Source organism: Rhinolophus sinicus, linkage group LG06 (assembly GCF_036562045.2).
Source record: "Rhinolophus sinicus isolate RSC01 linkage group LG06, ASM3656204v1, whole genome shotgun sequence".
In the NCBI taxonomy this organism is placed as follows: Eukaryota; Metazoa; Chordata; class Mammalia; order Chiroptera; family Rhinolophidae; genus Rhinolophus; species Rhinolophus sinicus.
The window spans coordinates 15,108,579-15,123,258 of NC_133756.1; the positions used below are offsets into that span (position 1 = coordinate 15,108,579).

At 45.4% G+C, this 14,680-nt stretch overlaps 2 protein-coding genes across 4 annotated transcripts in view; one reads left to right on the forward strand and one right to left on the reverse strand.

Moving 5' to 3' along the window:
- The window catches only part of CFAP57 (cilia and flagella associated protein 57), a 59,316-nt gene that overhangs the window by 178 nt on the left and 44,458 nt on the right, over window positions 1-14,680 (forward strand). For 2 of the 3 annotated variants that reach the window (XM_074334551.1, XM_074334553.1), the window contains exons 2-8: window positions 144-319; window positions 1,201-1,517; window positions 2,940-3,226; window positions 4,990-5,197; window positions 8,569-8,721; window positions 11,722-11,861; window positions 12,630-12,795. In XM_074334551.1, coding sequence (XP_074190652.1) covers window positions 163-319; window positions 1,201-1,517; window positions 2,940-3,226; window positions 4,990-5,197; window positions 8,569-8,721; window positions 11,722-11,861; window positions 12,630-12,795 — 1,428 coding nt within the window. In that variant the 5' untranslated portion in view covers window positions 144-162. The remainder of the gene's footprint in view (window positions 1-143; window positions 320-1,200; window positions 1,518-2,939; window positions 3,227-4,989; window positions 5,198-8,568; window positions 8,722-11,721; window positions 11,862-12,629; window positions 12,796-14,680) is intronic. The other variant, XM_074334552.1, reaches the window with a different exon arrangement.
- LOC109457890 (protein yippee-like 5) lies at window positions 13,268-14,061 on the reverse strand. The gene is given in 1 exon segment (XM_019751104.2): window positions 13,268-14,061. A coding segment is annotated over 1 exon segment (366 nt). The 5' UTR covers window positions 13,989-14,061; the 3' UTR covers window positions 13,268-13,622.

A 14,680-nucleotide genomic window follows, 5' to 3' on the forward strand; every position in this document is an offset into this window, starting at 1 on the left:
TCCGGAGCCTCGGCGGGGTAGTGGGTGAGGGGCGCTGGAGTGGGCGGTGGAGGAGGGTTGGGGGCGTGGTGAGGGGCGTGTCCTGGGCGGGGCGGGGCGGCGATGCGCTTCTCCATGCTCAACTGCGCGCTTGGTCTTTACAGATCTCTTTGGCCAGGGACCATGTCTACCGTGGTAGCTCAGTCGCACCATGTTTTTGGTCTTCAATCCCACGTGGTCAACAATATCTTCTTCTTCGATGAGCAGATCATTATATTTCCTGCAGGAAATCAGTGTGTGAGGTACAATATGGATCAGAAGTGGCAAAAATTCATTCCAGGTAAATCCCTTTCCATCCTGACACATACTCGTACATTAACCCTATGTGGCAAATATAATTTTTAACATTTTTAATAGAGGAAGGTGTCCCTGAAAGCTAAAGTACCTAAGGCCCACAAAAGTCATAATGTGGCCCTGATTGCATTTCACAAATAAAGTATTTGCACTTTAATCTTTGCCTCAGGCACTGCTGTCTAGAGGACCATGGCTTTCATTCTCATGCTTGTTACTTCAAGGTTGCACGATGACTGCTGGATTTCCACATGTCACCTCTGTATTCCAGGAAAAGGGGGATAGAGTGCATCCATCCCTGGTTTTCAAGAAAGCACAAGCTTTACCATAAAGCCAGTCAGCAAACTTCTACATCTATCTCATGGCCAGAATGTCACATAGATCACCTATTTGCAAGGGAGGCTGAGGAATCCAGTGGTTAGCATTTCAGCCTTGAAAGTAGACAGAGAGTATTGAGTGCTGCCTGCTCAGGGCATAAAGGCCTCTATGATCTGATCCTATTCCATCCCTCTAGACCCATTTTTGGTCATTCCTGGCTCACATGTGATGCTCTGGTAATATCCTACTTTCTCACATTCATACCTTCTCTCTTCCTGCCACCTGCCCCACTCCCCTCCCTATCCCACATTGTCTGCCTCCAGGAATCATTCCCTGACTTCTCCTCCAAGCTTCACCTCAGGGAGGTACCCATCCTAGTCATTTTCATAATACCCCAGATATAGTTGTACCAAGGGGCTGGTGGACTGACAATGACCTGTTTCTGCACTTTTCTCCTATTGCGTCAGCCGTGCCTACCACTGTGGCTGCTTCACGTTGAATCTTGGTGAAAGCTTCATCTACCCTTATTCTCCCCTTTACCTCTGTTTTCAGGCTCAGAGAAGAGTCAAGGCATGTTGGCCTTGTGCATCAGTCCCAATAGGCGATACCTCGCTGTCTCAGAGATGGTGCAAGAAAAACCTGTCATCACCATTTATGAACTGTCATCCATCCCTGTCCGGAAGCGCAAAATCCTTAATAATTTTGACTTCCCAGTTCAGAGATTTACTTGCATGGCCTTTTCTCCAGACTCCAAATACCTGTTGACTCAGACATCACCTCCAGAGTCGAACCTTGTCTATTGGCTGTGGGAAAAACAGAAAGTAATGGCCATTGTTAGAATCGACTCTCAGAACAATGGTGTCTATCAGGTACCTCCCCGCATAACAAGTGTGGTGCAAATTAGAAACAATAGTAAGCGCTGTCTTTTATTGAATATTTTCTATGTACCAGGAGCAGTGCTGATTTCTGAACATGCATTTTTAAATTTAGTCTCACAACAACCATATATGGTATGCATAATTATTATACCTATTTTACAGATGAAGCTCCAAGAGGTTCAAATCACAGAGTAGTGAGTAGCAGTGCCTGTCTCCTTTACTCTGGCCCAGAACTGCTTTCTGGTCACAAGTCAGGCCCAGAGGTGGACTGATCAAACTCGCTCTCTCTTCCTGGTCCTGACCTCTTTTCAGCAGCATTGCTGGGCAGTGGGAAGATTTCAGGGATGTGATGTGAAGCAGTACATCTTTAGGAAGCTGTTACTAAAATTGCAGTTATGTGGGGAGCAGAGTTTTCTATCGTGGTATGAAGGCAAAATGAAGAGCACCTCTTAGGAAGCTGGTTGCCTGCCTCGGCCGCGAGTCCCAAGGAGGTTTTACCTTGGTGCAGTCAACACAGTCTCGGACCAAATACTCAGTTTTACAAGTTTTCAGGAACTCCCTGGAGTTCACGTTCAGAGATACTAACTAGTCAGTGTGTCGGCATGGACTCAGTTATTCTCACAAGAGACCGGTGTGTAAACCAGTACATCAGGACCAGAGCACTCACATAGTTTATCCAGTGTATTTCCTCCCTGGTAGTAGAGAACTTAAGAGGTGAAATTAGTAATCAGAAGGCTGCTCGGTGCTCACAGAATCAGCTAAAGGCAGGTAAAACCAGAAGATAGTTTCCCCCAGGCCACCGTGAGGCCTGTGCGGCATCCCCATTCAGAGTAGAGAGCACCTCCACTCCAGTAGGTTCAGTTCACATTTATTGGATGTCCTCTGTGAACGCAGCACTGGGACACAGAAAAGAAAAGGCCACAGCCCCTCAAGTGGCTCACTGTCTAGTGGGGTGACAGGTTGACTGTCCTTTATGTTGTGATGCAGGTAAAGGAAGCTCAGTTGGTCAGAGACCACGTGGCAGTCCCTGACATTGGCTCACTACCCCTGGATGGGGCACATAAACCTGCCAGACTCACTTGTTTCTGTGTTTCCTGCTGAACCTTCATTCCTTTGTTGTTGTTTTTTGGGCGGGGGGTACTTAGTTTGGCCATTGTCAAGACCTGCTCATTTTGCTCTTTGGCCCTTGTAAAATGACTTTTGTAGGTTTCCTAATATAAGACTCTTGTCCCCAAAAACATAATGGATATAGATCTGTACTCTTATCAAATATGGTATCAAAATGATATGATTTAGTGATGTTTAAAGGATACTCTGAGCTACCTGAAATAAATATTAATGAGCAAAATGGGAAATAATTCCATCAAGATTAGTTTTATAAGTCTTCGTCTTTTATTCTTTCACATTCTACAGGTGAGCTTTAGTCCCCAGGATAATACACAGGTTTGTGTCACTGGAAATGGGATGTTTAAACTGCTCCGTTTTACTGAGGGAACCCTGAAGCAAACCAACTTTCAGAGGGGAGAACCCCAAAACTACCTAGCCCATACCTGGGTGTCTGATGACAGGGTTGTCGTTGGCACTGACACAGGCAAGCTCTTCCTCTTTGAATCTGGAGATCAACGCTGGGAGACAAGTATAATGCTCAGGGAGCATGCCAGCGAGATGAGGAACCTGGAGAAGGTCCAGGAATCAGAGAGGTAATGGCGCCCTCTGGGCTCTTACAAAAATATGCTCATTGTACTAACAGCATTACACCAAAAACAACGCTCTAAAAATCACTCATAACCTCTCTACCTTAAAAATCAACTCTTCATTGTTTTCTCTGCCTTTCTACTGTTCTTCTGTATTCAAGCACACATTTGACAGTATGACCATAGCCTAGATACAGTTTTTCTTTTATTTTATACCTACTTTCATTTTATAAGCATTTTAGTATGACTGGTCTTCAAAACTGCAAATTTTCAAAACTGTGTTTTCTAAAGGCTGCCTAATTTACTGAGTCAACTAAATAAATGTCCACTGAGCCTTTGCAGTGTGCAAGGCATCTTGCTAGGTGCTGGGCACACAGATCGATCAGGACCTTACAATTTGGTAGGAGGCAATAAACCAACAAAGACATGCAAAGAAATGTCAGTAAATCTGACAGAAGCATGTGGACTAAAGGGCTCAGGAGGGAGCTGTGAATTTTGCCTCTACTACAACCAATAATCTACCTCACACATATTGGAATGTACCATTGTATGTACTAGGCACTGCCTCGAGCACTTTATATATATTCTCACTTGAGTCTTACCTTATATAGCACATATTATTATTGTGCCCATTTTATAGACACGGAAACTAAGGCTTAAAGAGGTTAACTAGCTCCCCAAGATCACAGCACTGTTAAGAGGCAGAGTCAGGATTCCTACCTAGATCTGTCTGACTTGAGAGCCTAAGCCCTCAGCCACAGTGGCAGACTGTACATCCTCCTTTCTCAGTAACTTTCGTTCCACCCATTCTCACCATCCCGCATGCCAATGACATCTCCTTTTCTGTCATGATTTGGTTAAGTGCTTCTTAAGAAGTTTCCATGCACTCCAGTTTTCTGTGTTCACAATCCTTCAGTGGACCCAGGGCTCCAACAATAAAGGCCAGACTCCACATGTCCCTGCTGCTCTGACCCTTCTTATACGTCTGGAGCATGAGCTCTGGCCTCTGTCGACTACACTTGCCTCATGCGTGCTCTTGCTTCTGGGCTCGGTCGTGTGTAATTGCCCTGCCGCCCAACCCCTATCCCACTCCCCAGACACACCTGACATGTTACTGCTCGTCCTTCAGGTCTCAGCTGGGAGCTCTCAGCCTCTGCTCATCTCACATAGGGGCACCTCTTCTATAACTGTCCTCAGAACACCCTGGCTACCTGCCGACTGACTGCTCCCATCCTACTCAGCTGCCCCCTAGCAATCCTTATCGCATTCCCCCGAGACTATAAGCTTCTGAGGGCAGGAACTATGGCCATCTTATTTACCGTTGTTTCACAGAGTTGTTAACACAGTATAATGCCAATAAATATTGTTATATGAATGAAGGATTGATTGAATAAATGAATGAATGAAGGGAGGAAGGAGGGAAAGAGGAAGGGAATGGGCATCTGGATTCAAATCTTAGCTCTTCCACTTACTGATTGTGTAATCTTAGAAAACTCAATCTCTCTGAACCACTTTTTTGTAAACAACAAAATGACGATGATAATAATAATAATAGTGACCACACCGGGTGGTGAGACTACCAAGTAAATGTGTCTTTCTTTCCAGTTTTTCTTTGGAGTTTGTGTAGCATCCCAGACAAGGGGTAGCATTTTGGTTATGGGAAAGGGGCTCACACTAGGGGAGAAAGGACAGCCGATCTTCCTCATCCTTAGCAGATTTCATCCCCTTAGGGTTGTCTCTAAACCTTCTATGCTATTTTCTTTTTCTAGCTTGATCGAGTTTCCAACAATGACTTCCCCGATCCCTTCCTATGAACAGATCATGATGACCAGCAGCCACAGCCAGCTGACCTTGCCCCAGGTGTTTGCCGTGGCAGCCTATTCAAAGGGATTTGCTTGTTCTGCTGGGCCAGGGAGAGTTCTCCTGTTTGAGAAGATGGAAGACAAGGATTTTTACCATGAGAGCAAGGAAATCCGGGTAAGGAGGGGAGGAGGAAGAAAAACTGGGGTCCTACTGGCATTTGTCCTCCAGCTACAGAGCACTGACAAGGAGTTTGATGAGGAAGAGAGGACTGAGCAGACATGGAAACTTGAGCCATTTGTCCTGGGGCAAGTTTCAGGATGGGTTGAACAGAATTGGGAGATCTCAACTTAGAATTAAGGGGATCTGGATTTGAATCCTGCGAGAGAACTTTGGCAAATTCTGTTTTTCTCTTTGAAGCTTAGTGTTCCCATGCAAATTGTATTGTTATGATACAAATTGATATTTAATGTCTAGCATTCTGCCCAGCCCATAGCAAGCATTCAGTAAATGGAAAATACTAATACACACTGTTATGGAGAGAGACCATATCTGGTTGGGGAAGAACCAGGAAGGCTTCTGGGTGTTCAATGGTAATCTTTGAGGAAACGCCTTAGAGGATGATGACATTTGACAGGAAGAAACAAATTAGGAATTCCGGATGGAAGGCACAAATTAAGTAAAGGCACCAGGAGCAGGTATTGTATTTGGGTGACGTTCTGTTCTTCAGTGGAAAGGGACTAGTCACTTGAAGGAAAAAGATGGGCGCTAAGGCTGGTGAAACATATCAAATGCCAACCTGAGGAGTGTGTTTGTAATTCAGCAGGTCTTAGGACTGAGTCAAAGTTGTTCCAAGATTTGTGTCGGAAGTTGCAAGCCCAAAGAACACACCAGGTGGCTGAGTGCGAGACATAGGTTTATTGAGACTCACTGATCGGGGAGAGTCTCCCATGGCAGCCTGCCGGTGAGGTAGTGATCCACACCCAGGCAGAGAAGAAGCAAGGTTATGTAGATACAGAAAACAAAGAGCATTCCATGGGAGAAATCATCTGGCAGGCCTTGCACACAGCATCCCAAGAAACTGGGAGACCTTGACTGCTGTCCAGCTTACAGAACTGGCTCTCTGATAAGCAGTGTTCCCATGGAGCCAGGAGACCTTGACTGCCTGCTTGCTTCTCTGCCTATCGGCCAGGTCCCTACAGCAGGCAACGTGTTTCTGAGTGGGGAAGTGTATGCTTAAGAACAATACTCTGCCTTTGATAATGGGATAATTCATTGGATATGAAGTGGTTCAAAACACATTGGATGAGTGAGACTGGACTCTGCTGCTTATTGGCTGCGTGACTTAAGATTGAGTGACTGAATCTAGCAAAACCTGTGTGTCTTTATTGAGAAAACAGCCCATCCCTTGTGGTTATCAAAAGGATGAGACAATATCTGTGTAAATCACTGCACACAGTACTTGGTGCTCAATAAATGATAGTAGTTACATGGCTGTGGTTAGGAATCAGTTAAGAGGCTGTTTTTGTTACTGAAGCCACGTAATGAGGTCTAGGGTCATGGCAGTGAGTAGCAGGGAAAGTGGGAAGGGAAAGAGGCTTTGCGAAGGTCAAGTCTGTAGGAGTAGACTTGGGAGGTCAGAGAGAAGGAATTGCCAGAAGGGTTGCCTTGGCTTTGAGACTGGATGCCTGAAAAAGATGCCAGAGAAGGAAAATTAGGGGTAAGAGCAAGGTGGGTGGGGACCATGGAGAAGCATTATGAGTTTACCTATAAAGCAATTCATTCTCTTATTTGTTTATTCATTTAACAAATACTTCTTGAGTGTTTACTATGTACCAGGCTCTGTGCTAGGGGCTGGGGGGACACAGTAGGGAAGCAAACACACTAAGAGCCTGTCTGTACTTAGAGCTCAGCCAACAAGCAAACAGACTTATATGAACAGATTGTCGGATAGGGATCAATGCTGCGAGGAATATAGAGCCAGGAAAAGGGCAGGAAGCAAGAGGCCCCTCTGAGGAAGTGGACTTGACCACCGGTATGAAGTGAAGCAGTTGGAAATGTGGTTTAGAGTTTGGGAGTGAGATCGATATGTACACACACACACACTGTGCTTAGCTTCTGTCTGGCACATAGTGGATGCTTTATTTTTACTATTTTAGGTATTTGTCATTGTAATTACTTTCACTACTCTTGTTTTCATTGAAACCCCCATGATAGGTAAAATCACTGAGAGATAAAATAAAGAGAAAAAAAGTACAGAAGACAAAACTTAGCATTTCCAAATTTAGAGACTGAGACAGGACGAGAACCCAGCAGAGGACAGACTCTGAGAAGTAGTGGTCATTCAGTCACTCATTCAACAAGTGCTTGTTACGCACCTACCGTGGGCCAGCCCCATGCTCAGTGCCTGAGATGCATCGGACCGGGCTGCTTCCCTCAAGGACCCCACCGTCTCTGGACGAGGGCAGCAAGGCAACACCCATTTGTTCACTGAGCATCTGCTACATGCAGGCACTGTTCCAAGCACATGGGCTCCCAGTCTACTTTATGCAGCGTGACACATATGACAGCAGAAGGAACTATGGGGTGCTGTGGGCGCACCGAGGGACTCTCAGGGCCCACCCAGCCCAGGGCAGGTCAGGGACGGCTTCCCAGAGCCCTCGCTGTCCTGGTGGAGCAGGGGAAGGTGACTACGTGAAGAAGGGTGAAGGGGTATGTAAGAAGATAGAATTCCGGGGAGAGGACGGGAAACACGAGAGCTCAGTGTCCTGGATCCCAGGGAGGTGGGTGCCACCATCACTGCTTAGGCTCTAGAAAAGTCAAGAAGCTGAGGGCTGAGCAGAGCCACCTGACTTTGGTCATAAGGAGATGTCTAATGTGCATGAGGACAGTTACAGTAAATGATTCAGCGGAAGGAAAATTTATTTATCAAATTATAGGGAATGAATAACTGAGTGGGTGATAAGGAAGTAGAGATGGTATGTGCAGGAGAACCTTTCAGAAAGTTTGGTTGTTAATAGAAGAAAAACAGTAACAGGGAAAAGGAAATCTAATTTTATAATGTCTACTTGGGAACTCCAGGCCCTCTCAGAGACTGCTGGCAAGAGCTGTGTGACCCTTCTATTCTCTCTGCCCTGTCATCCACCCCACGTAGAAGAAGGGCTGTCACCTTCCCCTCTCCTGCCCTGAAGTGCACACTGGTGTACTTGGTGCAGGCGGGTGTCCACACTGGGCTTCTGACAGGTGGGCGACAGTGGGATTTAGATTAACGATTGTTTTCAGAGGAGATCTCAAATTGAGGTCCATAGATTGATCATTTTCACAAATGCCACTGCCTTATTATTCAGTCACTACTTGCTTAAAGGTGAATACAAAGCCCACAGAAACATGGGCAACTCAAGCCCTCCCTTTTCCACCTCTGCGGCAGATGCTGGAAACATGCTAGTCTGGGAGTCTGTAAGCTCAAAGTATCCGAGAGAACTCTGAAAGCCCAAGGACCCACTGCCAATGTGGGGACATCACTGATAGCGATCTTGCATCTTGGGCAGATTCCCATGGACCCACAGAGCAATGACCCGAGTCAGTCTGACAGACAGGACATCGTCTGCATGTGCTTCAGCCCCTCCGAGGAAACCCTGATCGCCACCACCAGTAAGAACCAGCTCTACAGCATCACCATGTCCCTGACGGAGATCAGCAAGGTGGGTCTCCCCAGCGATACTTCCTTCCAGGCTTTTTCCTTCTATATTCATAACAGAATTGGTCTGTAGTTCTTTTCCTGATGCTTTTGTCTGCTTTTGGTATCAGGGTAATCCTGGCCTCATAGAATGAGGTGCAGAGACAAAGCAGAAGAGAGAATTGCTTGTTTTCAATTAAGATAAAAGAGGTTTTTATCTTAAAAGGTTATAGGCCAGTGTGTGTGTGTGTGTGTGTGTGTGTGTGTGTGTGTGTGTGTGTGTGTGTGTGTGTGTGTGTCTCACATCTTATTTATTCATTCATCCATCCATGGACACAGGTTGTTTCCATAAGAAGTGGCCTCTTAACTGGAGTTAAGGGTTGAGTAAAGGAGATTATGCTGCCTGCTGATGTTCTCAGGTGGGGCCTTTCAGGCCTGTACTTGGAGTCACCGTGAATCCAGGGCTGTTTTTAACGTGCAGATTTAGAAACTATATTTTTATCCTTTCACCTGGGGAGAACTGATTCACATGGACTCAAAAAGGACTAATGTGATGGCTGGATCTTCAGTTTGCTTTCTCTGTCTAGAGGGTGAGCTCATTGCACAGAGCCTCTCTCCATCCAGGTGTGCAGGGCCTCTGAGAAGGAAGGCTGCAAGAGGAGGAGAGAACTTGACCAGAGGATTTGGATCTTCTGTGGAGGGGAGCATTTCCACTCTCTCTCCTCGGCTGTAACTGTCTCCTGCCTGTCTCCATGTACACTCTGCCCTCCTGCCCCTGAGATATATTCCAGACCTGGTCATTGCGAGATAAACATCCTCCGCCACCACCGCCATCACAGCAGCTATCCTTCAGTGGCCTCCCCGTGCTCTGAGAAGAGCCAGATCAGCTGCCCAGGGCTGAGCATGGTCTGGCCCTGGCTCCCTGCCCAGCCTCAGCCCATCAGTCCGTCTAATAGGACTGGCCTTTCCAACCACCACGAGTCTGCATGTTTCCTTTCATCAAAAGGCCACTGCACACCGTGGCCCCTCTGCCTGAGACATTCTTCCTTCCCCTCTTCCCCACATTGCTTCTTGCTCATCCTTCAGGAAAGAAAAAAAAAAAAGCCGCTAATAGGAATATGCTAACAGAGGCAGGGAGGTCGAAGATATTGGAAAAAGAAGGGGTAATGGATGGAGAATCACAGAAATAATCTGTGCCTGCCCCCCACCCCAGTACAGCACCTCTTTTTCTGAGATAGTAGAGGAGCATAGAGTGATGCAGATCAGTTTCTAAGTGGGGAGGGCCACAATTTGGGAGAATTCCCATCTCAGCCTTTGTTTTGACTTAGTGTGCCGACCCAGAATATGTGCAGCACATACAATTTCTCAATCACCACTCCTCATTCATGTGTCCCAGGTATAATGGCTCTGGTGACAGATATCTGGAACCTACACAACCAGTGTAATAGGATACATTTTAATTTAAAATCTTCACCCAAGTCGTTGCTGCTGGTGGTAGAGTAATATAGTCTCCCTGGGGAGAAATTTGGCAGTACTTATCAAGATCCTTAAAATCATTCATTCCATTTTCCCCTGTATTCCACTTCTAGAAATATATCTGTTGTACGTATCAGTCCCAGCCAATGGACAGTGATGCTATCAGCTAGGAAAGCCTAAGTCACTGTACATTTCCCCCACAAAGGCCAGGGTTGTGGCTGGACTGGCCTTTGTGCTTTTTAATATAATTGCAGATGCACTTTAGCAAAAACCATCAGGGAACATTGAGGAACAAGATTTATTATTCACAGGTCCTGGAGGGTACCTGGTATGCATGCCCAGGGGTCACACAGTGAGGTCACAGGTAGAGAGAACATAGACCTAGGGCTTTGCCTTTATTAGGGCCCAAGGGTGAGGTGTCTAGGGTTTCATGGGTTCACTCTTTGTTGGCTAATTTACAGCATAAGAGCGGGAATTAGGGCACAGGAGAAGCAGGCTCACTCGAGCCAGCGGTTATCTAGGTTATCCAGTGTTTGGGGAAGAGGGACCTTCGCAGGTCCTAATTCCTTATCTGGTTGTTTTGCTGGTAGCTGTGCCATACAACTGCAATATGTTCATTCAAGATGAGTGTCTTGAAATGGATACCTCGACAATCAATAGCTGAATGTCAGCCACCTACACTGCAATCAGGAAGCTTAATGTCTGCACCTAACTACAGTATCTAAGGAAATAATCAGAGAGGCACACGGACTCACCTGCAAGGATTTTAGTCTAGTTATTTAGTTGTTCCTAAGTAACAAAAATTGGAGACCACTTAAATGTTCCCACAGTAGAGGAATGGCTAACTTAAATTCTGGTTGTGGGGACAGAGCCAGGAGTGCAGTTTCCAGGCTCTCGGCCTCACGCTAAAGGGTGCTGGTTCAGGTAGTAAATGGCCATCAACTGTGATTGGATGGCCATCAGCTGTGGCTAGTTGGCCGTCAGCTGTAACCAGTGAGCCATTGGCCACTAATATAACTGCTGTGGCTAAGCTAGCAGAAAATGGGGGCTAGCAAGAAGATGGGAGCTGAGCTAGCAAGCGCGGATTGTAGTTAGCACAGCGGATTGCAGCTAGCAAGTGAGGTTGGTTGGCAGAGAGAAGTGGACGGCAGGTTGCAGAGCATGTGGCTCTTGCTTCCTGTGTCTCCAACCCAGACGTCAGTGAGAATATAGTGGTATGGCTCCCCCATCTATGGCTCTGTGGGTGTTCCTTTTTGGCCTCACCACATCCTGTGTTCTTACATGGGGAGCGGGACTAGAGACCCCAGAAGAGACCCCGCGTGACTCCCTGCATGACACTGGTATATTTGTGGAATAAAATACTTTATTGCCATTGAAATAATGTTTTTAAATAATAGTGGCGTAGAACAATATGCATAACATTAAAACAATTTGTTCACAGCCTGATTTTGTGCACCCAGGCTAATTAATGTGCATGGGTGATGAGAGCTGAACTGCATAGCCAGCCTTTGCTTACTTTGCCGGATCTCATTCTGTATGATTTCTCCAGGGGGAGCCTGCCCACTTTGAATACCTGATGTATCCATTACACTCAGCATCCATCACTGGTCTAGCTACTTGCATCCGCAAACCCTTCATTGCCACCTGTTCTCTGGATCGATCCATTCGCATTTGGAATTACGAATCAAAGTAAGGAATGAAAGCCTTTGATACTGTAATAGGCAGGAGTTTGGTTGTTAAATTTTTGATGTGAATTATTTTAAGAGAGTTTTAAATTTTAATTACTTAGAAGCTTTTAGTTGGAAAAAATTTTTTTTAATCAAGTCAGTCATCCTACCTCCTCTTTTCACTTTTGCATGGGCTAAAAATTACTTTGTGCTTTATTAAATGCTTACTATGTGCCAGACACTGTCCTAGACTCTAGGGACATAGACTAACACTCCAGAATCTCCCCTTCTTCCATGACCTCCGACGTCCTTCCAGCTTTCCTCTCCGTTCACTCACACTCGATCTGTTTTTGGCCTCATGGAGCTCGCCAGACCATTTATTCCACCTCTTTCTCCTCATCACTGCCCCAACTCCCCTCAATTCCCTAGTGAGTTTATCTTCCTGGCATAGTGACCCTGAAAATCTCCAACCTAGATTGGCCCCACCCTGTATTTTCTTTGTTCTGCTGGGGCTGCTGGAAAAAAAAAAAGTGCAGTCCTTCTGATTTGGGGAGCTAAGTGGAGCTGTGCATTCAACATCAAGAGACAACCCCAGATCATTCTCCCTACTTGCTATACTCATTGCTGGACACTATCCTCAAATAAGCAAAATCTAGAAAAGAGAGGAAGCAATCATTGCAAGCAATAAAGTATCTCAAATGCTATGATAAAAATATGTAACACATATGGTGGAGGGCTTGAGGGGTTTAGCAGGCTAGACTTATAATTCAATAATTGATCTTTTTCACAGCGCTCTGGAACTATACAAGGAATACCAAGAAGAGGCGTATGCAATTGGCCTCCACCCATCTGGACACTTCATTGTGGTTGGGTTTGCTGACAAACTGCGCCTTATGAATCTACTCATTGATGACATACGTCCTTTCAAAGAATACTCTGTCAGAGGATGCAGAGAGGTAAGAACTGCTGCAGATAAAGTCCAGTGTCTTGGAAAGCCAGGGTTGAAATATCAAGAACTAACACACTATGGGGAGGTCGGACCAAAATGTGTCTCAGAGAACTTTAGTGTTGTTTTATTTTTTTTCCCAACTATTACTTTATTTATATTACTATGCTTAAGTTACATGGAAAAGACAACCAAGCAGTTCTGCCCCATTTCAGGATGTTTCCAATCAACACCAATTATGTGGTGACATAACTAGGAATGGTGACATCTCTGGGTCAAGGCTGACAAGGAAGAATGAGCTCTGGTGCTACAGTTCATCTCCAACAAGAACATGGCACAATGGCCAGCACAAGCCATACTGACACTGAACCTTTAGCTCTGGTCACAAATTCGGATCTCTTCTCTGAGGCCAACAAATCAAATGAAATAACTGGGCTTAAAAAAAAAGTTTTAAAATGAAGCCCAAGTAAGTTCAAAAACCATGCTCTTGACACATTTTCCCTTCAAAATATACATAAAACACACTTTTTCACTCTAATAGCCCAGATTTTTTTCCTCACATAGCCACCATGTAGCTGCAGATATACTATTCTGCCTCACGATGTAAACATAGGGGGAAAAAATTAACGGCATCTGCATAATATTCTCTCTACACACTGCTGTTGGATGGAAAATAGAAAATTTTAAAAAAGAAAGAAAGTTTCCATCTTAGATGCTCACAACCTCTTGTTCCGCAGTTCATGAATCCGACTCTGATGCTAAGGTGAGAGTGTATGTAAGTAGATTTTTGTTTTCAGTGAAGGAGACCTGGGAAAAGATGGCATTATCTCTTATTCTTCAAGAGTTATCAGATGGCACATGCTCCTCAAACCCCTCACTCTCCCGGACCAGAGCGCGTCCCAGGATCACACGGCCTTCTTTATAACGCTGGCTGTCTTCAGTGGCAAACTCATAGATCCATCCCAGTTTGCTGTTGCAGTTTTTGCAGCTCACGTCTCAAACCATGTGGCGGCCAGTGAGCATGACCCGGTCTTGAACTTCACTGTACTGCAGGTTAACTACCTTGTTAAAAAGAAATGCTCTGCCAGTGGCTCCTGTGAACCGAGTAGAGATGAGTTCTGAGTGGTTGGTCAAAATCGTATCACAGTTTGCACAAGAAAACAGATGGCTACCACCAATATGATCAAGGAAAATTCTGCCCATTTTTGTAGTTGAAGTTCTAAAAACCCCTAGCGGCTGTGAGGTCCATGGCAGCCTGTGGTTCTTGGATCCTCAGCTGGGATGAAGCCAGTGTTGTTGTTTTTTAAGAAAAGAAAAAGGAAAAAAAATCAATTCTTCCACCAAACTTATTGAGTATATGGTTCTATCACCTTTTTATTCTCACCAAAATATTTCACTGAGCTGAAAGCCTTGTGAGGCCCCACCTGTGATAAGTCCTCTGTGTGATTGTGGAGTGATACAAAAGTATTGAAAAGTTACCTTAGAATCAGAGTCACAGTTGGGAAGGCAAGGTGGGCGACTGGGAGGAGCCAGGGAAAATAAGCAACAGGGAGAGGCAATAAAGCAGCCCATCAGCTTTCCCCAAGAGGACTTGCAGAAACAAGACAATGATTCCAGGAATCGCTTCCCCACTCGGAAACTTCTTCTACAGACAAATGAGTGTTCTACTCTATAATCCAAGCAGCTTCAAGCTTAAGCACACATGGCAATGCTATCAACCTGGCCAGTGTGAGCTACAGGAATAGTGAAAGAGTCTGAAAATGTCAGCCAAATCTCATTCTGTTTGTACCTTCGCCTGAAAATGTCAGCCAATTCTCATTCTATTGGTACCTTCCCCTGATTCCCACTTCCACACATAGTGTCAGCCTGAACTCTGTGAAAAAAAGGGGCTCTTA